The 24,264-nt window shown below is 47.9% G+C and overlaps 1 protein-coding gene across 1 annotated transcript in view; it reads left to right on the forward strand.

Annotated features, from left to right (window-relative positions):
* Nucleotides 1-24,264, forward strand: part of TUFM (Tu translation elongation factor, mitochondrial) — a 379,939-nt gene that overhangs the window by 126,140 nt on the left and 229,535 nt on the right. The window contains exon 4 of the mRNA XM_069652151.1: nucleotides 15,321-15,487. Within this exon, the coding sequence (XP_069508252.1) occupies nucleotides 15,321-15,487 (167 nt within the window). The remainder of the gene's footprint in view (nucleotides 1-15,320; nucleotides 15,488-24,264) is intronic.

The raw sequence follows: 24,264 nt of genomic DNA on the forward strand, positions 1-24,264 counted from the left end.
CAGTGCTCTGTAAATGAATGGGTTCTCCATTTCAGTGTGCGCACAAAGCATCCTTAAAATTACTTCGATGCAACATTTCCTTTCTCATTGCTGTCACCTCAATCAGCCGACTAAGTGAAATGCAGGCTTTAGCAGTTTCAGGACCATTTGTTTCAATCCACAAAGTGGTATTAAGGACGCATCCTATGTTCTCCCCAAAATAGAGCATTCTTCCAAAATCGGCAAAGCAGTGAGAGCATTACATACATCTGATGTCCGTCGAGCGCAAATGTATTATCTCAAGTAGAACCAAAGTACACAAAAAACATACTTTTTATGGCCAAACCGGTAGAGAAAGCAGCTCCCACAATAGATTGGCCGCCAGGCACATGATAACTGTAGTCTTTGAAACGCTAACTTGCTAACTAGAAATGTATCTAAAACTGTTTGCTGCTTGTTGTAAACTTTACTCGCCAAGGTGTGAGAACCTTACTGATGCGCATATACCTCAATATCAGAATCATGTAGTGCAGGTTGAAATCTCCTGGAACATTTGTTGCAGGGTTTGTCTGTAATGTCTCAATAGAAACAAATCCAATCTAGAAAACAGACCAGTTATTTGGTTACTTGGCTGTGGGGATAGGAGACCCTGTTTACAAAAAATCCATTTCCAGATGGATTGTAAAATGCATATAGCATTGACACCAATTATCTAACAAAACTTCCATTTACACCTAGAGCAGAATAGACTTGGTACTGGTGCCCACATTTACCTTCATTGAATATCTGCCCTTAGACTTAGAAGCACCCTGTAGAGAAGCAACTTGGAGCTCAGTTCACTCAACATAACTGTGTGGACACTCAAGCTAGGAGCGATTGCCCCTCCGTCTCCTGGTACTACTCACTAGTTTATGCAAAGCATGTGATTCTAAGCAGATCCACAAGCCTCAGAAGACCCAACATTACATACCTGTAATCGTCTTTCTCCAGCATGTGGTCTGGCATGGATTCACATGCTCATGAATATTCCACGTCAAGCCGGGAATCCTTGGCAAAAGAAAAGTTTCAATTTCACTTACCACCTGTTTTCTACTCTAAACCTACTGCTGTACTCTGGGTCATACTGCCCCCAACAAATGACAGTCCTCTCCCTAATCCCCTCCTCTTGCCGCCATCTTCAGAATTGTATTGCATGTTCAAGTGTTGGGAGCCCTCGAGTTTTGCTCTGTAAGCTACTACTACAGTGTGTTTAGTTATTCGACAGACAAGGTTTCTATTTTTGTCAATGAGCCCGTCTGCTCTTCTCTCCATCTGCTAACAGTGGGGATCCGTTTGTCAGTGAATTTCTGCATCCCTCAAGGGCAAGGATTTTTTAAGTTCTTGCAAGTTTCCAGAAGTATGACGGAGGAAAAGGAAGAGCCCTCTTAAAGCTCTGCACCATATGCGTTCTACAGAACTTGTTTGTGGAGGACAAACACCTTCAGTGCCTCTATTGTCTTCATCTGGACCACAAATAAGGAGAGTGCGCAATCTGCCTCAGGTTTTCCAAGAACACGATGTGGGATCGACACAGTAGACTGGCGGCGTAGCTAAACGCCAAGGCCTCTGCCCCGTGCTCCAAGCTGGGTCGTGCCTCATCCAGGACCGGCCGGTCCGAGGAGCGGGCTTCTAAGTCCTTTGAGGGCGCCTCATCTGTGGGAGCCCAAGAAAAGTCTAAGCCCCGCAAGTCTAGTTCCATCGGGGTTGCTGTACAAGCGGGTCCTGTGATGGGTAGGGCGCGATCAACCTCAACATGCACCATCGACAGCCAGCGATCAAGCTCCTCCTCAAAGAGGAAATCGGCCAACCCGGCTAAGCTGCGGGTGAAACCTGCAAAGCCCAGGACGGAAGAAAAGGCGGCAGATCTGCCCATGAAGGCCCAGGCGGCGCAGAAGACATCATCTTCGATGATTGAGCTGGTGGCGGCTGCTCTCTGGAAGTCCAAAGGGTCTGACCCGATGAAGATAACCCATACTGTGCCCCAGGTGTCCCTGCACCAAGGCGGTAGGCCTCAGTGGGGCGGGGGCCAAGCCTGCTGGAATGCCAGAGAAGTCCACGAGGACATGGAGGATGATGGCGGCAACACAGATGGAGGCGTGGGGCCTAGTGTTCCGACCACGCCAGCTCAGCCGAGAGATGTATCCCTGGACATCGGATCAACCCTACACACGTTGTCAGAAATCCAGAAAAGTATGCCACAGGCCACAGTCCCTGTGGTCACGCGTCTGCTCACCAGAAAAGCAACCCTAGAGTTTGGATGATGCAAGTTGCCTGCCGACTGCAGAGAGGTCCTTGCAAAGGCCAGATCGTTAAGTGCTACGGTCACAAGTGGAAGCATTTCGCGACGTGGTGCCGGTCACAGCTCGCAAATTCTGCCATATTGGTTGTCCTTGGTCAAGGCGGAACTGATGTACGCATCTGTCAAGGTGCATCTGGTGGCGATCTTCCGCTACACCAGATCTCCAGGAAGATCTTCTCTTTGGTCCCAACTCCTCATCAAGGAGTTCCTTGCAGGACTGTTTCGCTATTTCCCGCTGGTGAAGGCTCCTGCCCCGGCGTTGGAACTCAACGTGGTGCTGAAGAGGTCCCCATCAAGCCTATGCATCAGATTCCTCTTGTGAAAGACTGCTTTCTTTGTGGCCAGAATCTCTGCCAGGAGGGTAGATTAGATCCAAGCCCTATCCTGCAAACGGCCGTATCTGAAGGTGGTGCTGCGGATGCACCCCTAGTTTATGCTGAAGGTTGTCAGAATTCCACCTTGTTGAATGTTACCAGTGTTTTTTCCGAAGCCTTAGTCACTGGCTGAAAGGGCCTTGCGCTCGCTGGATGTTGCTCGTGCCCTGAAGTTCTACGTGGCACACGCTTTTTCGGAAGACGTCTCAACTGTTTGTGAACTTTGGTCCTGTGAACCACAGATGAGGCCTTGTCCAAGGCTTGCATCTCCAGGTGACTCTCCAGCTGCATCATGCACTGTCATCGGTTGACAAACCCGACGCTGCCCGGTTGTCCGAGAACCCTCCTCCACCAGAGTGATCGCTGCGACGACTGCGTTCCTACTTGGTGTGCCCCTGCTGTATATGATATGATGGGTTATTTATAACCCGCTTAATACCCAGAGGTTTCTAAGCGTGGACCCGAGGATTGAACCTGTGTTGCTCTGTCGTCTTGCTTCCAAGGCGAGCATGTTGCCCCTGAGCTATCCTCCCGAGACATATGCAGGGCTGCTGAGGTGGAAGTCCACATACCCCATCACGAGATTCCACTGCTTCGATAGGGATTCCATGGAGGAGTCCAGAGTCGGCCAAGGAGTGCTATGCAACCTGTTAGTTTGAGGTGAGTCTGTGTCATAGGTAAGAGGAATTGCTTCTGTTGAGTCTTGCCACCTTCCGTGGTTGTGTAATGTTGTACTGCTATGTATTTGTTATTAATCAGCATGTGAATTCATGCTAGACCCCATGCTGGAGAAGGAATAAGTTACTTAAATCTAACTTATTTTCTAGCATTAGTCTGGCATGGATTCACATGCGAACCCTACCTCCTGCCCCTCTGCAGCGGCTCTTGGTCATACTGCCACTCTCCACGCTTACCAAATCTGAAGATGGCTACCAGAGATGGGGCTTAGGCAGAGGACTGTCATTGGCTGGCGGCAGTATGACCCAGTGTGAAGTGATTGGTTTGGAGGAGAAATAGTTTGTAAGTGAAAGTGAAACTTTTTTCTTCTACTGAGGATTCCCGGCCTGACAGGGAATATTCATGACCATGTGAATCCATGCTGGAGAACAAGTTACAGGTAAGTAACTTGTTCCTTCTGATGCTTGTATCTGCTTGGATTCATATGCACCAACCCTTCATCCACTTGTTGGGAGTAGAAGGTACAGCTCAGAAATAAAACAATCTGAGGACTTCAGCGTGTGAAGGACCAATGAGTTCAGTAGACATCACAGTAGGGATAGTATTAAAAACACGCACTATTGATGTCCCTTTTTCGATTTCGAAAACAAGTCTTGTAATACTCTGCACCAATCACTAGATGTCCATCTATGTGTATCTGAGCAGATACAAGCATCAGAAAGACAATTACATGTATGTAATGTTTGTTATATCATGTCACAAGTAATCTGAGGAGGTCTACATGTAGGAAATTGTGGGTACCAGTGCATGTGGTTTGGTAGGGTTTTAAATTGGTAGTAAGTGATGTTATCTTTCAGGTAGGCCCGGTAGCATGCACTAAACTTTAGAAGTACAGCCATAGTCTACCCCAAGTCTCTGAAGACCTTAGTGCCAAAAGATTCTGGAGGATGAAAGTGAGTAGTTGGGAGGACACTCAGATCAGGCAGGTACAGTACAAAGTTTAGTCCATGCAGGCCATAGAATATCAATGCAAGATAGGGACTTATGAAATTTTTAGTCCAGCTCTGGTTTGAAGAGGGGCAACTACCAGCCCTGTGAGCCTTGAGAACCCACAGAAGTACTAACCTGGACATCATCCACCTAGGTCAGCCACGGTTAGCTAAGGAAAGCAGGACTTTGCGGCTAATGCAAACCCTATGGGGAGGGGGGGCAAGTCAATAGCTATAAGCAATCCTGCATCTCCCTCCCCCAAACTCCACTGAAGTTAGGAACAGGCCCAGACAATAGAAAACTGCTGGAGGAAGCAAGGCTCACCATTGAAGTCATCGGGCAAGGTCGTCTGGTCGCGGTTTCGTGATCTGTAACCCCTCGTGGATTCCGATGATGGGCAGGATACCTGGATTCGGTTCCACAACGAAGAGGGGACCCTTAAAGAGATCTACATTGATGTACTCCTTTTATTAACCCTGGACAAGGTCAGAGGGAGCACTCGGAAACTCTGCAGTCCAACCCCAGTCATTTTGCAGGCACGTCTCCTCGTGAAGGGCAACACAGTGCATTTCCGGAGTCCTGGCAGAGCCTTGTAGTTGTCCACGTAGAGTTCCAGCGGGGTGGGCAGCTGGAAGTCTTTGCAACGGAAGCTGTTTTTTTTCAGGCCTTGCAGGGCTAATGTAGGAGTGCACACTACAGTGGCAGAAATCTGGTGTCCAACCTTGAACAGGACAGGTAACTGGTTGGTCCCACCAGTCGTGGGGTGCTAGCCTGCAGAGGTCTTCCCTGTCAATCAGAAGGTCGAGATGCATGACAGTGGTTCCTACTGGTCACAGGTGCAGTCCTTCGGTCATTGTCTTCGCATCTCTTCTGATGCAGTAGTCGAGTTATGTTACTGCGTCCAGCTCGTCTCCTATCCAAAACAGGTGCTAGCGGCGACCCCAGTCATCCATTAAGGACACTAGCAACATTTAAACTTGAAGTTGGCAGTCCATTGGGGCAGCCAGCCTTCCTGAATCATGCCCAGTAACAGTCTCCTGGAGGAATGTGTATGGGCTAACGCTCCGCCAGCACACAAAATTGAACCTTTGCAGGCTTTCTGCAAAGGTGCATGAAAGGAAAGGCCCTCCTCTTCCTACCCATCCTCCCACCCCCCACCACTGAGAAGGAAGGCCAGCCAACAAAGGACAGGACGCCTTGCACAGGACTTAAAACTGCATCAGGAGCCATTTTGAATATATGGTCTCCTCGATGAATGCATTAGCAAAAGGTAACAACTGTCACCAGCCTTTTCAGGGGATACCTGGAAAGCAACAATTTTCACTTCCATCAAAGTTAATGGGATACAAAGTGTCTCAACAGTACTCAATTGAGGATGGCTTGTGCGGCAAACACAAAAAAGCGACTACTCCTCTACTGAGGAGCCTTGAGGCACCCCAGTGAACCGAAAATATTGCCTAGGGCCCCCCTGGCAGCATACCAACTTGGTGTGGGGCTGCCATAGGTAAGCATAAGGCTGTGAGAACGACAAGTGGAGAGATCTCCTTCACTGGGTCTCTATAAGATGGGTCCAGTGAACTCCAAACCAAAGTACATGCAGGAGGTGGGCGAGGCAAAAAAGGTCTTGCTCACCTCTTGGGTCAACAATATCCCAGAGAGTCCAGCAGTAGTGCTGGGAGGCTGAGGACAGGGAAGGAAAGATTTGCAAAATGATTTGCAAAAGAAAATCTCCCTAACAGTGGTATAATGAATGAATATTTTATATTGCTCTCATACACAAGTGTTTCAGAGCGCGACCAAGGGAGGGGAACGAGGGAGGATAAAAACAACTATCTTACTAGGCCCAGTGACATTAAGAACGCGCAAGTGCATGGAAAAGGGGGAAAAGTGCTAGCAAGCTGGAGAGTGTAAAGTGTGGCACAAGGGAGCGAACGGAGTAAAAATAAGTGCAATAAATAAATGCAATAATTAAATTTAAATAAATACAGGCGGAGGTAAGTGCAGAATTTTGTCAGGGTATATCTGATAAGAGCAGAAGAAAAATGGGGGACTGTATGGGTACAGATAAAGAACCCAGTGCAAGGGGTGGCTCAAAGGCAGTGCAGGAGGCTGAGCAGGTACCAGGGGCCCAAAGGACAAAAGGTGACCAGGAACATGGTGCCGAGGGAGAAAACGGATCAACAGGGGAGAAGAGGGGAAAAGGCAGAAGCAAAGAAGGTCTTGAGGTGCTTCCAGAACCGGAGATGGTTCTCATCAAGGTGACCGGGAGACTGTTCAGAGGGAGGCCCTTGCGGAGGACCGAGATCTACCCCCAGCTAGTTTGTTGAAAAACGACTGACCCTGAAGGAGTTAGAAGTAGAGGAGCGAAGGGCCCGAAAGGAGGTATTTATGGAGGGATAGTTGAAGGTATTTTGGACCCAGGCCCCAGAAAGCCTTGTGGACAATACAGAGTTTTAAAAGTAATCCTTGCGTCCACTGGGAGCCAAAGAAGGGATTTCTGAGCTGGAGAGATACAATCCCAGGACTTGAGGCCAAGGACCAGTCTTGCAATCCTGTTCTGGATTAGTTGTAAAGGGCGGAGAGAGGATGCAAATTTAGAAAGGGGTTGTTACAGTAGTCCAACCTAGAGGGAACCAGAGCTTGGGAGACAGTGAGCTTCTGGGAGAAGGAGAGGAAAGGCAGAGTACCTGCTAGGAGGTGCAGTAGGAAGTTTGACTTTTTCGAGACTTCTGAGATGTGTGCGGAAAAGGAAAGTGTGGAGTTAAAGATGACCCTGAGATTCTTGGCCACGCAGGTAGGGGTAGGAGGGGGGGCCATGGGAGACTGGCCAGAGAGTGAGGGGAAGAAAGGATGGTGAAGGTGTACCAATGAGGAGAATCTGTCTTGTTTGGCATTTAGGCAAAGATCGTTGGCGGCACACCAATTTTGAATGGCGATTAGGCAATCGGCAATGAGGGAAGGAGAGGAGGTGTCTGAGGGAAGCGTGAAAATGAGTTGGGTGTCATCAGCATAGCACTGGAAGTTTGAGCAGAAAATGAAAATGCAGTAGGCGAGAGTAGCCAGGTATTGGTTGAAGAGCCAGGGTGAGAGGTTAGACCCCTGGGGAACACCACAAGTAGAGATGGAGGAAAGGAAGGACCCAAGTTGTACCTGGGAATGTCGATCAGAAAGGAAAAGTTAGCCAGGCGAGAGCCTGATCGGTGATACCCAGGTTGTCGCAGAGATGATTGAGCAGGAGGTTATGGTTGACCGTGTTGAAAGCAGAGGAGAGATCAAGTAGGATGAGGACAGATTGAATGTTAGTCAAGGTTGGAGAGCGGGTCTTAACAGATGTTCAGGAGAGCAGTTTCTGTGCTTCTGGCAGCTCTAAAACCAGATTGGTGGTCCTGAAGACAGCCAACAGAGTCGGAATGAAGATTAAGCTGCAAGATGGCCAGCTTTTCCAGGAGCTTCCCCAAAAAGGGAGTAATGGAAATTGGGCGATAGTTAGCCAGACAGGAGGGGGCCAGATGTAGGTTTCTTGGGGAAAGGATGCACAAGGAGTTCATGAGAGGGGAGGGGAAAGCTCCAGAGGCAAAGGAATGGTTACCTAAATCTGCAAGGGCCAGAGCAAGGGTATCAATGTGGCCCTTAATGGTGGATAGGGATGGTGTGGCGGGAATGGGCTTGTCGTTGCCCCCTTTCGAATTCAAAAGGAAGGCAGGATGAGGTACCCCCACATCGGCCACTGAATGGTGGCTTTTGTTGGGCATGTGAGTCTGAACGGAGAAATGCTGCAGTAATAGTTCTTATTTCTGGACTTGTGAATCTTCTTGGATTCACAAGCTTTGCATGGGCTGCAATTTAGTGCTTGGTTCGGGGTATTGCATCTTCGTTTTGATTTTCACAGTATTGCTGTTTTGCGTGCACAGATCCTTTGTTCCTTGTTAGGCAAAGTTTGCGTGCAGTACCCTTTGGGGCCACTACACACAACTAGGACTACAGGTGTAAGCAAAACCAACCTTTGGTATAAGTCTGTACTACAGTTTTGTGGTAGCGCTGCTGAGCAGTCAGGCTTATCTCAAGAGGGAATGTGAGCTGAAGGGGTGCTACGCAGAGGTCTATAATTACAAGTATTCAAATAGACTTGTACTCCAGGTTTCTTGGTAAAACACTTCATAATGTTATGGATGTGCTTTGCTCGTTTGGGACGTGAGAATCGACCCAGTGAACATCCCCCAGGAAAATGTACGTCCAATACCAACTCTCCCCTGTTCATTCGGCCGCTACCTCTTGCCAGTATATCCGTACCATGGGGCATCCCCAGGACATGTGTAGCATTCACGCTTCATTGGAGTTGCACCTAGGGCAGTGTTGTGCTCTTGCACCACGGAAATGTGTGCTTCTCAAGGGGTCATATATGTCCTGTGGGTCACAAACGGCTGTATCAGCTGCAATCTCGCATTCCGGTACACTCTTGTGGTATCCCCCAATTTCTTTCCAGTGTGTGTCTGAAAGAGGGGTGCCAAGGTCCTCCTCCCACTTGGGTCTCACCGCTATCATCGGGGGGGGGTTCCACTAGTAAGGAGTAGGTCGTATATCCTGCATATGGTGTGTCCTCTCTCTGAGATGTCGTATAGGATGTCCACGATTGAGTGCTTTTCTAATTTTCCATTAGCTCGCCAGATGTGGGCCACCTACATGTTATCTTCTCCTTGATGGGGCAGTGTAGCAGATATTGGCCTCGGTGCAGGCATTGGACACTGTCTATAGTTCTGATGCACCTCTTGAATAAAAGTCTTGCACAAATTTAGAGAGTTCAGAAAAATCACTTGTAGGGACATAAGCTGTTAAGCCTGTGCAAAGGAAGTCTCAAGTGAGACAGCACAACTTAAGGCAAGACGGTAAGTACTCCGAAATAGTACCTTTGGTTAGAAGAAAGGGGTCCAGCTGGATTCAGTCTTGCTACAGCCTAGCAGACCCTCGTTCCTGATCCTCTGTTGTTGGGACAAGAAAGAGGACGTCTGGAGGGCTCCTGCAACAGTACTCTGGGATGTCGGCAGCTGCAGGTTTTCTTCGGTTCAGCAGCACTTTGCGGTTTCAGCGCTTCGCAAACAGCACTGATGCTGAACGATGGACACCGGTTAGACTTTCATTGCTCCCTCGGTCCTGCACTCGGGTGAGGGGACTCTGGATCGGGATTTCCTGCTTCTGGAGTGTCCTTGGAAGGCTCCTGGAGCTTTTGGCCAGATTCGTTCTGCAGCAGATGTTGAACTCGACTATGGACACTCGACCCCTGTCATTGGGCTTCTGCAGCAATGGAGAGGCACAGCAAGTCGGGGTTTGCACCAAAGTGGAGTTCATGTCTGGGTTAGTTGGTCCCACTAACCGAAGGGGCGAAGTCGTTCCTTTCGGTGCTTCTGTCCAGATGAAAAAGGTCAGCACAGCAGCAGGGCTTCGCTGCTTCTCATGTTTCTTCCAGTGGTCGACTCTGCCTATAGTCCCGAGAACCTCACCTTTTAAGCACTATTTCCCATTCATGCACAGCCTAGGCTGTCAATCACACTGCAGGATGGCTGCCCTTTAAGCAGCCAGCCGGCCATTCAGGACTGGTTTCGTTCAAGTCTTTCTAGCAACAAAGGACAGCAGAGTTTCGGGACCCTCCCTAAGCTTTTAAGCCCGCCAATGGCAAGAAAAACAAAGGGCTCCAACTGTCTCAACACAGTGTTAGGCAAAGTTTGTATGCAGTACCCTTTGGGACCCCTACACACAACTAGGACTACAGGTGCAAGCAAAACCAACCTTTGGTATAAGTCTGTAGTACACAGTTTTGGTAGTGTTGCTGAGCAGCCAGGCTTATCTCAAGAGGGGAATGTGAGCTGTAATGATGTTACACGCAGGTCTATAGTTACAAGTATTCAAATAGACTCTTATGGCCAAGCTTTCTTGTTAAAACGTTTATTAATTTATTTCACAGTCCTTTATAAAACATTCACTAGAAGGAGGCAATCTATATCACACAAATATACTTCAGTACTTCACAATATCAGGTTCTGAGGCATTTAGACTAAGTTGAAGGAAGAGTAAAATGGCATTCGGAGCATTTGAAGTAGGAGCAAAAAGGCATAAGTTAATAAAGCAAATTTTACAGTTACTCTAAAACAGTGCAAATAATTTAAGTTCACCAAAGGAGTTGATTCAATGAAATAGGTTAGCCCAAAGTCAATGGGCTAAAGTCATGTATCGGACAAAGCAGTTCTGGAAGTTACATGGAAAAGTCTTTGCCAAAGTTCTCTGAAGTAGTTCGTAAAAGATTTGCATGTCGGGTCACAAGCTGACTTAGGCCTGCTAGTTGCCTTCGCAGTGAGAGGTAAGTTCTCTGTCGGGTTTTCACAGTACCTCACAGTGAAGAAAAAGATGCAGCTGAAGATGTCTGTTCCTCCTAGTTCCTGCAGATCTCGCTGTTCCTGAGCCTCCGTCACGACGACAAGAGGGAGTATGTCGGGGGACTCCTGCACTGGGGCTGGTCAAAAAGCTGGCAAAGGCAAATCTTTGATTCCAGTAGCTGTAGTCAAGCACACAAACTGGTGTCCGTCCTCCCTGGCTATTCGGTTTCCTGCAGCACTCTGAGGAAAATACAACCAGCTCCGAGAATGGTATCCAGGTGGCTTACGAGTTGATTGGTCCCACCAACTCAAAGGGAGAAGTTGTCCTTGCAGGGCTTCTGTCGAGATGAACTTGGTGATTCGACCTGCAGCAGGGCATCACCGGGCAAACCCAACGGTCCAGGAGTTGCAGCAGCCGTCCTCTTCCAGCTCGTCTTCGGTTCTTTCGTTCCAGTGGTTGACTCTGCCCTCCAAGCCAAGAGACTTGCCTTTTATCCAGTTTTCTCCCATTCATTCCAGCCTAGCTGCCACTCACCCAGCAGGGTGGCTGTCCTTGCCGGACAGTCAGCGAATCACACCAGAGTGCATTTGGGTCTCCTAGGAGACTAAGCACAGGGAGTTTCAGGCACCTCCCTCCCTTCCTGCCCACCCCAGACACTTGGGCACCAGAGGCGGTCTTCAGACCTGAAGCCCGCCAACGGCATAGGAACAAAGGGACCAAACCTGGTTTGGCGCTCAGACAAACTCTAGAAGGACCTTTCCAAAGCGCGAAATGGCGAAAAAAGACGACCTGGACCCGTTTAAACAAAGGAGGGTCGGTCAGACCCCATCTTGAAAAACATGGCTCCTGCGATTTAACGCTACCGGTGTTCGCGGTCGGGAAAAATCATAGTAGTTTGTTGTAAAACTAATGCCGCCAGCAGTTTTGAGAGGAAAGGGTAGCATTTGACTGCTACATGAGTTTCTAGACCTAGGGGATACTAGGTAACCCCTCCAGCACTCTATTTGAAAAGACTAGAAAAGTCAATTTCACTTTACTTTCTCTGGGAAACAGTAGTTTGGCCCAGAGAAGGTATTTAAACCTTGGGACAGCCTAAAAGGCTTCTGTGTGTCACAGCACTGAGGGTGCTGTGTGTTAAACACATGAAAAGATGCCTATGGAGTTGTCTAAAACTCTATAACCAAAAGAAATAAACACAGAAAACTAATAAAATTAAAAAGTACAGAGTCCCAAAGTTCAGCGAAAGAGCTGGGGGTCTCTACGGTAGAGGGAAATTAGCACATTTTGAGAATCCTCCCTAACATTCCTATACTGCCTTTTCTCTTTCCCCGCCCCACCCCTCCCCCACACCCCTGCCATTGGTTGGCCATGACTGAGAAGCGGAGAAAGCTTTTTTATTCTATACCACTGCAGTAGTTTAACGCCTGAAGAACGCAGAAGACTTCCAAGCCGTTCGAACCTCACAGGCCAAGCATACAGTAGAGACGTGCAGTGTGGGGGTGTTATGAAAGATTATGCTTTACTGCACCTTTCTTTCCATTTCTATTCCTTTTGCTTTCATTTTTCTATCTGATCTGTTCTTTTTATTGTGCAGTGAAGCATTACGCTTCACTACACTGGCTTTTGATCATCTGTTATGGGGAAATTGACATGTCCTTCAGGCTGTCCGTACTGGTAAACATTGTTTCCCTTAGTCTAGTTACTACTTGTAGTAACTGTTTACCACTTGTGGTAGTTATCTTGTACAATTCATCTTACAATGCAGTGCAATGGGGGTACACTTTTTGTTTTGTCCTAGACTAACTGAGGATTTCTGGTTACTCTAGGTGTGCTAAATGGACAAGCTGGTGGCAGCAGTGACTTTTTACCATTTGTTTTTTTTTTTGTTTTTTTATTTTTGTTCTTTTGGGGGTGGGGGGTTTTGGTGCATTTACTTTTAGCCTTACTGAGTTTTGCTACTAACTGGCTAGTGGTCCAAGATGGCCATGCCACAATGTTTTTTGCTTGTCCTTTGGCCAGTTCGTCTTTTAGCCTGTGAGGCCAGGAAAATTCTTATGTGGACTTCCACTGCCCGGGAAAGCAGAGGATTTTTTATTTATTTTTTTGCAGGCTAGTGGAGGGCTATGTGTGTTTGCTGCTAGCAAGTGGGCTGGGACTGTCTGGTTCCAATCCACAAACTGGTGCCATTGTGTCCGAGTACTATGCATGGGTTTTGCTGCCAGTGGTCCTGATTGGATCACTGCTGTAGTGTTTGTGTGTGGGTCAGATCTTGTCATTGGCTAGTGGGGGTTTCTGCTCTTAACTGGCTGTTAGGATAAGAGGACCCCTGCACCCACTGTAGGGAGATCCTGGAAGAAACAAAAGGATCCAAGAATCTTGTCCAACTGCAAGACTTGCGAGGAGACTGTGGACCCATTGTAGGAAGGCCTGGTGATCAACCTTTGCTGCTGTCCTGGTAGAGCCCTGTCCAAGATCTCCAGAAGTCATACGAAGGAGCTGCAACCCTTGAACTGGAGGGAACATACATTCTCGATGTTGTCTCCGAGTCCTACAAAGAGCCTTTGGAAGTGCCCCGGCACCACCTGGCTAATGTGCTGCAGACGTTGCCGTTCTGGGTTGAGGCCTGGAACTTAAGAGGTGAGGGGGCTAAATCTTCAGCGTGTGCAACATGAATTGCCTCTGCAAAATGTCATGGTCCTAGCATCAAGGGGACTCCAGATAGGCGGGAAAGTCTATCCGCAGCAAGTGAATCCCTTTGCATTCCCGAGCATTGGTGGCTGTCGTCGAAACTGCTTGCCTGCGTCATGTCCTGTCCTGAGAGGGGCCCTGCATTAAGTACATTTGCCTTTCTTCACTGGAAGACCTTGCACCAGCATTAGTCGATGACCGGGGAAGTGCTTGAACCTGCACCCCTGGGAATCTAGGGCTGAGGCTTACAGCTGAAAAAGTGACCTCAGACCCTCCTGTGAAGAAACAGAATGCGCAGGGTGAGTTGTAGCGATACTTACCTGAACCCCTAACACCATTTTAAAAGTTTCAAACTTTTAGAAATGTTTGTATTCATTTGGCTTTGCCTTTGGTTTTTCACACAAACTCTCTGAAATTTGGGAACACGTTTGTTAGTCAGATGAACTTGTCCCTAACAATTGGAACTGGTCACTGGATCCCTGCACCCTCATTTTTTTCCAGCTTCACAAAACTGTATGGAACTTTGCAGCATTTTTGGGCACAAGACCCCATACATCTTAGGGATGGATTTATGAAGTTGGGGTTGAATCTCTGTGTACCTTGTAGTGCTAATACTAATCTGTACTTTCCTTTTCAGGGGTTTGAGATGTATTTTGCCCTACCCTAGTGATTGTGTTTATGTATCCTATTTTTATTTTTGTGTGACATTTGGTAGTTATTTTTCAATGTTATTTGGCCATAAGTAAAGGTTTTTTTTTTTTTTTATACCAGTTTGTCGAAGTGTGTTTATTGACTGCTTCACTGTGTGCGCTCTTTGGGGAACCCTTACAAGCTCACTACCTATTGAGACTTAGCCTAGACCACTCGCCTAGCTACCTTGAACTGGTTTGGCTATAGTTGTCATGCTCACAATACTAGGTTGGCATTCTATAGATCCATCCTCCAGGCCAGCGTATAGAGAATCTGATCTAACAGGAGGATTTATTTAACTTCATTGTTTGAAGCCTACAGTATGCAACTCTTCCCTTCCTTTTTCCGGTTCTATGTGATTTCTCCGACCTATTTTTGGTCGTGGTACTTTTCATCGCCGGATTTTACATCGCCAGAAACCCTTTTTTTCTTCTTTTTTTTTTTCTTCTTTTTTTTTTTTTTTTTAATTGTGGGAGTGTTCCGCCCCCCTTACTATTATAATAATGCCCCAACAAAACACCCCCCAAAATAAAAAAAATTCAAAACGGGGTTTCTGGCAATGTAAAATCCGGCGATGAAAAGTACCACGACCAAAAATAGGTCGGCGAAATGCGTGTATACCCTTTTTCCTTGGCCGTGCTCGAATCTCAAACCCTGAATGCAGAACACCCACCCCCTTTTAACATTTTGTTTGGGAGTGCCACTCCAGATTACCTTGTAAAGACACGCACAAAGTATGCTACAATTGTCTTTCAAAGGTACTGCAGAGGATTGGTGCCGGACATGCCAAAAATTCACACCAAAGATGCAAAGAAGCAGCGCCAAATGAACTGTTTAAATTATGGAATCTGCACAGGATGAGACCAGCATTCCAGTGCAGATTCTTGACAAGGGGGTATTGGGGACCTGCGGACAATGACAACTGTTGTGAGAAGTGAATGGACTTCAGACTCCTTAGGAATTGCAGTTTGGACAGTATACCATGAAAGTGGGCTAAATGTGGAATGGAATGACACCAAAACCATGTCTGTAGGACATACGATGACCCCAATTTCAAGCGTTACACAAACTGTTACATGCAAACTTTACACAAAATCGTCACTTGTGATTTTATATTGTAGGGTCGATTCAGTACATAAAATATTTTTGTACACCTGGCTATTTACTTCCCACAGCTCTGAACATCAAGCTTTAACCCTGGTCTATTCTCTCCACAGTTCTTGCGGAAGCTGGGGGAGCCAAGTTTAAGAAATATGAAGAGATTGACAACGCTCCAGAGGAGAAAGCTCGTGGGATCACAATCAATGCTTCCCATGTGGAGTATGCCACAGCAAACCGTCATTATGCACACACAGACTGCCCTGGGCATGCAGACTATGTGAAGGTACTACTGCATTTTTGATAGCTGTGGTATAAGATGTTATGAAGTTGGGTTTGGGAATGGTTGAGGCTAATGTTCTCAGAGAACTCTTGTCATCAGGGATACTTTAATACATTTTTTTAAAAAAAACATTTTTTGGGTGTTTTTAGTAAACCTAATATCTTACACAAAGATATTATAGATCATTGATATAGACATAGAGCAATTAAATCAATGAAAAATAGATCACATTTTTTGTTATCAATGTTTTACCAATTTCAAAAATCCTATCAAATATTATAACACTGCCGTCAGAATAGCATGTCCTAATGCATTCACATTTTTCAATTAATCAAAAATCGGTTTTAAAAAAGTGTATCAAAGCTAAGACATTTGTCTGCCATTCATTAGCCTCTGCCAAATGTGGCTCCCAACAACACTACAAATGCAATTTTTTATGACGTCCAAAAATGGCTGTTCTTTGTTTGGTCAATGATTTACAATCGGCTAGCAAATTATAGTTTTTCAGTGGCAGAATCAGAACAAAGTCATCAGGTTCTCAGTTGATAGGGTATGTGCAATTGAGGGCCTAAGATCTGGCATGTTGGCAAACGATTCAAACGAAATTTAAGATGCCATCTTTGGCCTGAGGTTGATGAAAACCTCTGCAGATAGTCTTAGTTGGTCAGTAGCAGTGTACATCAAACTCTGTGCCTTATATCTTCGCAACCTTTGTAGATCCTCCATATTCCATATTCTGTCCCAATTTCTGATCTTTTTCAAAGCAGTCAGCAAATTCTTCTCATTTACGTCCACAAGAGAAATACATTTTAAACATCTTTCTGAAACTCCTAATAAAAGTATTGGTTTCTGAACTCATTTGTTTTAGGTCTAATATTCCAGATTCCTCACTCACATTTTCCAATACAAGGAGATGGGGGGGGGGGGGGGGGGGGGGGTGTGTGTGTGTGTGTGTGTGTGTGTGTGCGCGTGTATATGTATGTATGTATATATATATGTATGTATATATGTATGTATATATATATATATATATATATATATATATATATAATCTCAATCTGAGGCTTGTGGAATCTGCTTAGATCACATGCTGTGCATAGGCCGACATCTAGTGGAAGCTGCAGAGTATTAGTTTGTTTTTCGAAACTCGAAAAGGGCGAAGGGCGTCGACACAGGTCGTGCCAGTAATACTATCCCTAGTGTGACATCCACTGTACCCATGATCCCTCACGCGTCTAGGACCCTTCAGATTGTTTTTTTCCACCATTCTGGTTGGAGGAGTTCCCTGGCCTTAGCCACACTTTTGCTAAATATTGTTAAATTTACCCATTTCTCCACCCCAACGTCGAGTCACCGAACTTCCACACTCGATGCCGGCCCGGAGAAGAATTCGACCGTCGACAGCTGCATGACGGATTTGGGCCAAGGAAGGCCTCTGACCTCGGCCCGGGCCTTGGAAGGCCGCTGGCCACGGCCTTGCAAGTAGGGAGAGTGGGGGGTGGACATACTCTACACTCTTTTGGTATATAGGTACATTCTTATATATTCCTACACTTACAAGCCCGCTGCCATAAGGTGCGTATGGAGGGTACCCCTTTCCAATTCTGCCCCAAGTGCAACCGCAAATACCCTTGGGTCGACAGGCACGCCACGTGCAATCTCTGCTTGCTGAGGGACCACCCCGAGGCGAACAGAGCGTGTAGTAGGTTTAAACCCAAAACACTTAAGGACCATTCGATCAAGCTTTGGGCCCACCACGCCAGGCGTCAAGAGGCCATAGCAGCGGAGGGTGCCTTCGGCCATGGCAGCGACACCATGCTTTTGGACGGCGAGGGCATTATGGCTTCGAAAGACAGCCGAGCGCAAGTCCCTGACCTCGGAAGGTCGTCCGGCTGGGCTGCTATGGGGAAGACCCCTGGCGACACAAGCGCTTCCCACAGCACTTCCACAAAACACATGAAGTCCAACCAGGACTCGACGCGCACGTCGAGTTCTCGGAAAGAGGCACATAGAGAACGGTCCGAATCGGCGTCCTCTGGGCGTTCTCCATCACGATCGCCGCATGACTCCAGGCAATCATCCACTGTTGCCAAGAGTGCCTTGCTCCCCAAGGTAACGAAAGTTCGATCGTCGGACGACAAAGCAGACTTCCAGACCACACTCCAGGAGTCGGCGCCCGCAAACCGCGTTACGGCGGCTCCCGAACCCCTACCTCCACACTCGAAGGATAGGGACACTATACCCGAACCTCGACGCAAGGTGTCGAAAGGCTCCGTAGGGGTGAAAAAACAGGGAAAACACTCTTCCACTCACGGGGAGGGGGAAAAACAACAAAGGAAGCAGCCTCTGCTTACTTCCACACCTTTAAAACACTCCACTCCTCAGAAACAGACAGACCAGTCCAAGTCTTCTGCTATCTCAAAAACCCCTACTCAGACCACCAAGTCTAGTCGGGATAAGTCGGAGAAACTTCCAGAAAGGGTCATCCCCAGTTCTAGAGAATGGTCTAGTGATGGCATAGACCGGGTCATGTCAAGGATGTCATCATTGGCAGATTTTTACGCAAAAAACCCTGAACACTTTCTCTCATATACTCCCGATGGGTCAGCTCTCTCAGGCTCTAAGGATCCTATACCTCCAAGTAAAAAGTCCCGGTTTGAAACACCAACACGGTCTTCGGACCCTTTCTATGTACAGCCCTACTCTCAGTATCAAGGAGAGACATCCTTTTGTGAGGATCCAGATTTGGGCATGTTGGAAGAACAAACTGGTACGGGCTACTATGGGGATGATGATGAGGACCAAGAAGAGGATGAGGACGACCCAGAAACCTACAGAGTAGATTCCCCGGTAGAGAAGGAACCCCCGGTTACCGACTCCGCTGTCGACAACCAACCTCTCCTGAATGAAGTGCTGTCTCGAGCAGCTGAACATTTCCACATTGACACCCAGGGTGCTCAAGAGGAGAGGGACTTCGCCGAAGAGTTAGTGGGAGAAAGGAGGCCTGTTGCTCAGGCCCTCCCTATCCTGAAGTCTATTCAAAGGAGAATAGACCCTTCACTCGTAAATCCTAACCTCACCAGAGCAGTGAACCCCAGGATTGAGAAACTTTTCAGGGCAGCCCAATCAGACCCACTGTATATAAGGGGGCATCTGAAGCCGGACTCCCTAGTTGTTACAAACACCCGTAAGAGGGCTGGAACACCCTTGTCATCGTCCGAAGCTCCTCCCGACAAGGAGAGCAAGAAACTCTATGGGTTGGGCAGGAATGTTGCCTCCACTTCCGCATACCAGGCAAGGATTGCCAACTGCACCACCCTGTTGGCCAGCTACAACTGCCATTAATGTGAAGAAGTCGCAGCACTCATAGACTGGGCCCCAGAACCCTTAAAGAGCCAGTTGGCACGAGTTTCGGCAGAAGGAAGAGAGGTGTCCGGTTGCATTCTAAAGGCAACCTTTGATGCCGCGGATAACGCCGGCAGATTGATAGCAGAAGGAACTGTTATCAAGAGACACGCTTTAAGGCAGTTTGGATTCAAGGCTGAAACCCAAGCATCATAGTTAGATAAACAGGTGGAGCCGGATCTGTTTGGTAAGGCGGTCGAGGACACGCTGAAAAATGGCAAGGACGAGTATGAAACACTCAAATCCCTAGGCCAACTAACCAATAAACCACCTAATCAGCGAGGGAATGGCAATTTTCGTCACCCACGCGGCCAAAATTCCCAGAGAGGATCTAACTATTCCCAGGGGCAGGGTACACCGTGGAGCAATAATAACCAACAGTCTACCCAGGGTTACGGCAGGGGTAATAAGAGGACGTGGGAAAGGTAGAGGCAGCCCCAGTAGAGGTGGCACGCCTCCACCCAAACAATGACGCTCAGTTCAGGGTCCCTTCTCACGCCACCCCAGTAGGGGGACGCATTTCCAACTTCACCCAAACTTGGGAAGGGATCACATCAGACAGATGGGTGCTGTCCACAGTATCCGCAGGGTACTGCATAGAACTGTTGGAGCGTCCCCGAAACCATCCTCCACGACAAAATACATTCTTTGGACCACCAGAAGATCCTCCTCGTGGAGATCGTCAATCTGCTAGCAAAGGACGCGATAGAACTCGTCCCGGGACACCAGGTAAACAAGGGTATTTATTAAACTTACTTCCTTGTGCCAAAAAAAATTTGACAATGCACCCAGTATTGGATTTACGGCCTGCAAACAAGTATGTCAAGCCCCAAAAGTTTCGCATTACTACTCTCCAGGAGGTAATCCCCCTCCTAAAAAAGGGGATTACATGGCAACATTGGACATGAAAGATGCCTATTTTCATATTTCCATGTTCCCAGCGCACAGTAAGTACTTGTGCTTCAAGGTGGACAGTCGGCACTACCAGTTCAAGGTACTGCCCTTTGGGATAGCTTCGGCTCCAAGGGTATTCACTAAGATTCTGGCGGTGGCGGCAGCACACCTACGCAGGGAGGCAATCCCGGTGTACCCATAACTGGACGACTGGCTCATCACGCGGGAGACCCCAGTAATTTGCAGAGCAAACATTCAAAGGACAATCGACCTCCTTTTCGAATTGGGTTTCTCAATAAACGAGAAAGTCAAGTCTCGTACCAAGCACATCCAAACAGTTCCTAGGAGCTATCCTAGACACTCAACAGGGGTTCACCTTTCCTTCCGAGGAAAGAATTCGGAATATACTACTGCTGCAAATTCCGCAATATCAGTCCGGTCGCCAGTTAACGGTACGCAAAGCAATGCGTTTGCTGGGCATGATTTAGCTGGTCCCCCCCACGCGCGCCTGCGCATGCGTCCCATGCAAGAATTGTTGGCGAAACAGTGGTCTCAGGCAAGTGGTCAGTGGGACGATCTAGTGGTCGTTTCACCAACACTTGTACAAAGCCTTCACTGGTGGACAAGAGAGAATCTGTCAAAGGGGAAACCCTTTTTACGATCCCGAGATACAGGTGGTAGTCGCAACCGATGCATGCCTGACTGGGTGGGGAGCTCACCATCACCACCACCACAAAGCTCAGGGTCTCTGGTCGCACTCAGTGGCCAAGATTCACATCAACCTGTTAGAGCTTCTGGCAGTATTCAGAGCACTTCAAGCGTTCGAGCCCTACCTGTTAAATCTGTCAGTGCAAATCCGGACGGACAGCACTACAGCCATGCTCTACCTGAACAAGCAAGGAGGGACTTGGTCGCCAAATCTGTCCAAGCTTGCCCAGAAAATCTGGATATGGGCACTCAGACAGAACATCTTCCTGTCATTGCAACATGTTCCAGGGGATCTCAATTCCCTAGCGGATGCTCTGAGCAGAGACCCCCTTCCAGAGGAACACGAATGGTGTCTGCACAGAGAAGTCGTGGAAGATACCTTCTCTGTGGGGTTTCCCCACTATAGACCTATTCGCCACAAGCGAAAACACAGTGCCCAGGATTCGCATCCAGGTTCCCCCAACCAGACTCCCAGGGGAACGCCCTGTGGATGAACTGGTCAGGGATGTTTGCGTATGCTTTTCCACCAACTCCTCTAATCAGGAAGGTGGTCAACAAGATGAACAGAGAATCGATGACGCTCGTCCTAGTTGCTCCCCTGTGGGCAAGACAACCGTGGTTCCCACACTTGCGCAGATTGGCAGTGTGCGAACCCATCAAAATTCCGGGCTGGTACAACCTACTGTCCCAGCACTAAGGTCAAACCGTGCATCCTCAACCCAACTCAATGAACCTGGCAGCATGGCTCCTGAGGTCATAGAGTTCGGACATCTCGATTTACCACAGAGGTGTATGGACATCCTAAAGGAATCTAGAAAACCTAACACAAGGCACTGCTACTTTGACAAATGGAAGAGATTTGTTATCTGGTGCCAGAATAAACAAATCAACCCAGTTGATTGCACTCCTTCCACTATTGTTACATACATGCTCCACCTGCTGGACGCAGGACTGGTTTTTAACTCACTGAAGGTACACCTGGCAGCCCTGTCAGCATACACCACTTCCCATAACAAGGAGTCATGGTGGAAAGTACCAGTAGTTAAAGCCTTCATGGAAGGAGTAGAGACTTCACCCTCCTATTTCAAACCCACCACCAGGATGGGATCTTAACGTGGTGCTATTTAAGCTCATGGGTCCCCCATTCGAGCCCATGCACAAAAGCAGTCTCAAACACCTGACTTACAAAACGGCCTTATTAGTAGCAATTACATCTATAAGAAGAGTCAGTGAAATTCAGGCTCTGTCAGTGCAAGATCCCTTCTTTACTGTGCATAAAGATAAACTGGTTTTAAGCACACACCCTAGGTTTTCACCTAAGTTTATTTCAAAATTCCACGTGAACAGTCCATCGAGCTTCCGGCTTTCTTCCAAGACCCACAAAGCTCGGCTGAGGTGAAACTACACACACACTAGATGTGCGTAGGGCGGTCCTCTACTATGTAAACAAGACCAGACCGCTAAGGCAAACAGATCGGCTGTTTGTCTCCGTAGCTACAGTCAGAGAGGGGGGGGGGATCGCGTCTCTAAAGGTGCCATCTCTAAGTGGATTATTAACTGTATCCAGCTGTGTTACTCACTTTCTGAAAAAACTCTGCCTTTCACACCTAGGGGCCACTCTACAAGAGGCATTGGGGCCACTCTGGCTTTCATTGCAAATGTACCCCTTGACACCATTTCCAAAGCAGCTACTTGGAGCTCTATTCACACTTTTACTCAGCACTACTGCATTGACACTCATTCCAAGACAGATACACAAGTGGGACAAGCGGTTCTAAGACATTTATTTGCTCATGACCCTGCTCACATCCCACCTCCTTCAGGTACTGCTCGCTAATCTATGCACAGCATGTGATCTAAGCAGATTCCACAAGCCTCAGAAGGGATACATTACTCACCGTAATCGTATTTCTGATGCTTGTATCTGCTTAGATTCACATGCGACCCACCCTTCCTCCCCTCTGATAGAAGGCGCATGGATGCTTGTAGTCTTACCTTTCTATCTGCTTGGATTATCTGTACTCCCGCTACTCCTCATGCTACCTCATGTCAGAAAAAATACAATCTGAGGGTCCTAGACGCGTGAGGGATCATGGGTACAGTGGATGTCACACTAGGGATAGTATTACTGGCACGCCCTGTGTCGACGCCCTTTTCGAGTTTCGAAAAACAAACTGTAATAATCAGCTTCCACTAGATGTCGGCCTATGCGCAGCATGTGAATCTAAGCAGATACAAGCATCAGAAATACGATTACGGTGAGTAATGTATCCCATATGAAACTGCTTAGAATCACATGCTGTGCATCTAGTGATAATCGCAGAGTATTGCATCTTGTCTTTCGAGGGTCAAAAGGGGACGTCGACATGGGTATGCCTGTAACACTAGCACTAACGTGACGTGGAGTGTACCCAAAATCCCTTGTGCGTCAAGCTGTTTTTTTCCACCCATCTAGTTAGTTGCCCTTTGTGGAGCTCGGAAAAGATGTATTGCAAAGTTATAACTTCATTGTTCCACGACTGTTGGTCGTTTAGTCTTCGACCTTTCATTATCAATGGCTACTCCTGGACCCCTACACCGAAGACGTCTATGGATTTCGGCGACTGGTGCAACTGTCGACCGCGTGGCCTCGGCCCTCTGGCCAGGCCTATACAGTAAAGAGAATGGGGCCCCAGGGTTTGATTCTTTAAGAATGCATTTCATTTTCCCCTCTTTTCCCTTGTTGTCTGGCTGCCACCCTTTACCTCAACTAGGGAGAGGACTCTGTTTAAGTTTTGTCTGTCTTACCCGTGGAAGGACACTCACGTGTGGCCTGGTGACCACAACGAGCGATCCTGCAAGTCTTGCCAACTTTTTAGTCCGAAGACGCTAAAAGATTGGCGGACGAAACGGTGGGCGGCATACTCCATGCAGGCCGAGAGTGCTTCCCCAGTCAGCGCAGGCACCTCGAGTGACGAGGATTCAAGCGGCAGCCATGGCTCCGATGTGGAGGCCATAGACCTTGCCGCTGAGCCATTAGGTTCCCAGTTGCCCATCCTTGTCAGGCATGCCACTGGTACACCCCCACCATGATATGATCAGTTATTTATAACGCGATTAACACCCAGAGGTTTCTAAGCGCGGACCCGGTAATCGAACCGGTGGTGCTCTGTCATCTGGCTTCCAAGGCGAGCATGTTCCCCCATGAGATATCCTCGAGGAAAAGGTATTCCAACAAAAGGAAAAGCATACAACCCCACAAGCTCCCTCGACGGATACGTTGAGGAAGCACATCGAGGAAGCAACGGGCGCCAACAGGCCCGCCGAGTTTCGACAGCACCTACCGATCATCATGATCTGCCACCCTCCATGCATCCGTTGTCACGCATGCGCTCGGGAATTCCACCCGTAAGGGTGTCCCTGCTAAACAACACGAGTGTCGGCATGCCATCTAAGAGTGCGTCGGCCCCAAAGTTTTCGGCGAAGCCGAAAACCTCGATTCCTACAAGCACTGCGAAATCTCTGTAATCTACCGGAGATACGCGAGAGTCTCGTAGCCATTGTTTCGGCAGCGAATAAACTGAAAGGCACGTCCAAATGTCGAGAGGAAAATTCAGAAGGGTCCCAGCCTCTCTTTAAGACTTTGGCTGATAAATCCCTACCTCCTAAGGACTCTTTTCCTCCAAAAGAACCCCTTCCACCCTGTCTTCCTCCCCCTCTGCCCCCCCACCCTCCTCTTGACCTCTATGGTTCATCCCTATGGACCAGAGTGAGGTTTGATAGTTATATGGACA

The sequence above is a fragment of the Ambystoma mexicanum genome, chromosome 3p (assembly GCF_040938575.1).
Source record: "Ambystoma mexicanum isolate Mex_15411 chromosome 3p, UKY_AmexF1_1, whole genome shotgun sequence".
Taxonomy (NCBI): Eukaryota; Metazoa; Chordata; class Amphibia; order Caudata; family Ambystomatidae; genus Ambystoma; species Ambystoma mexicanum.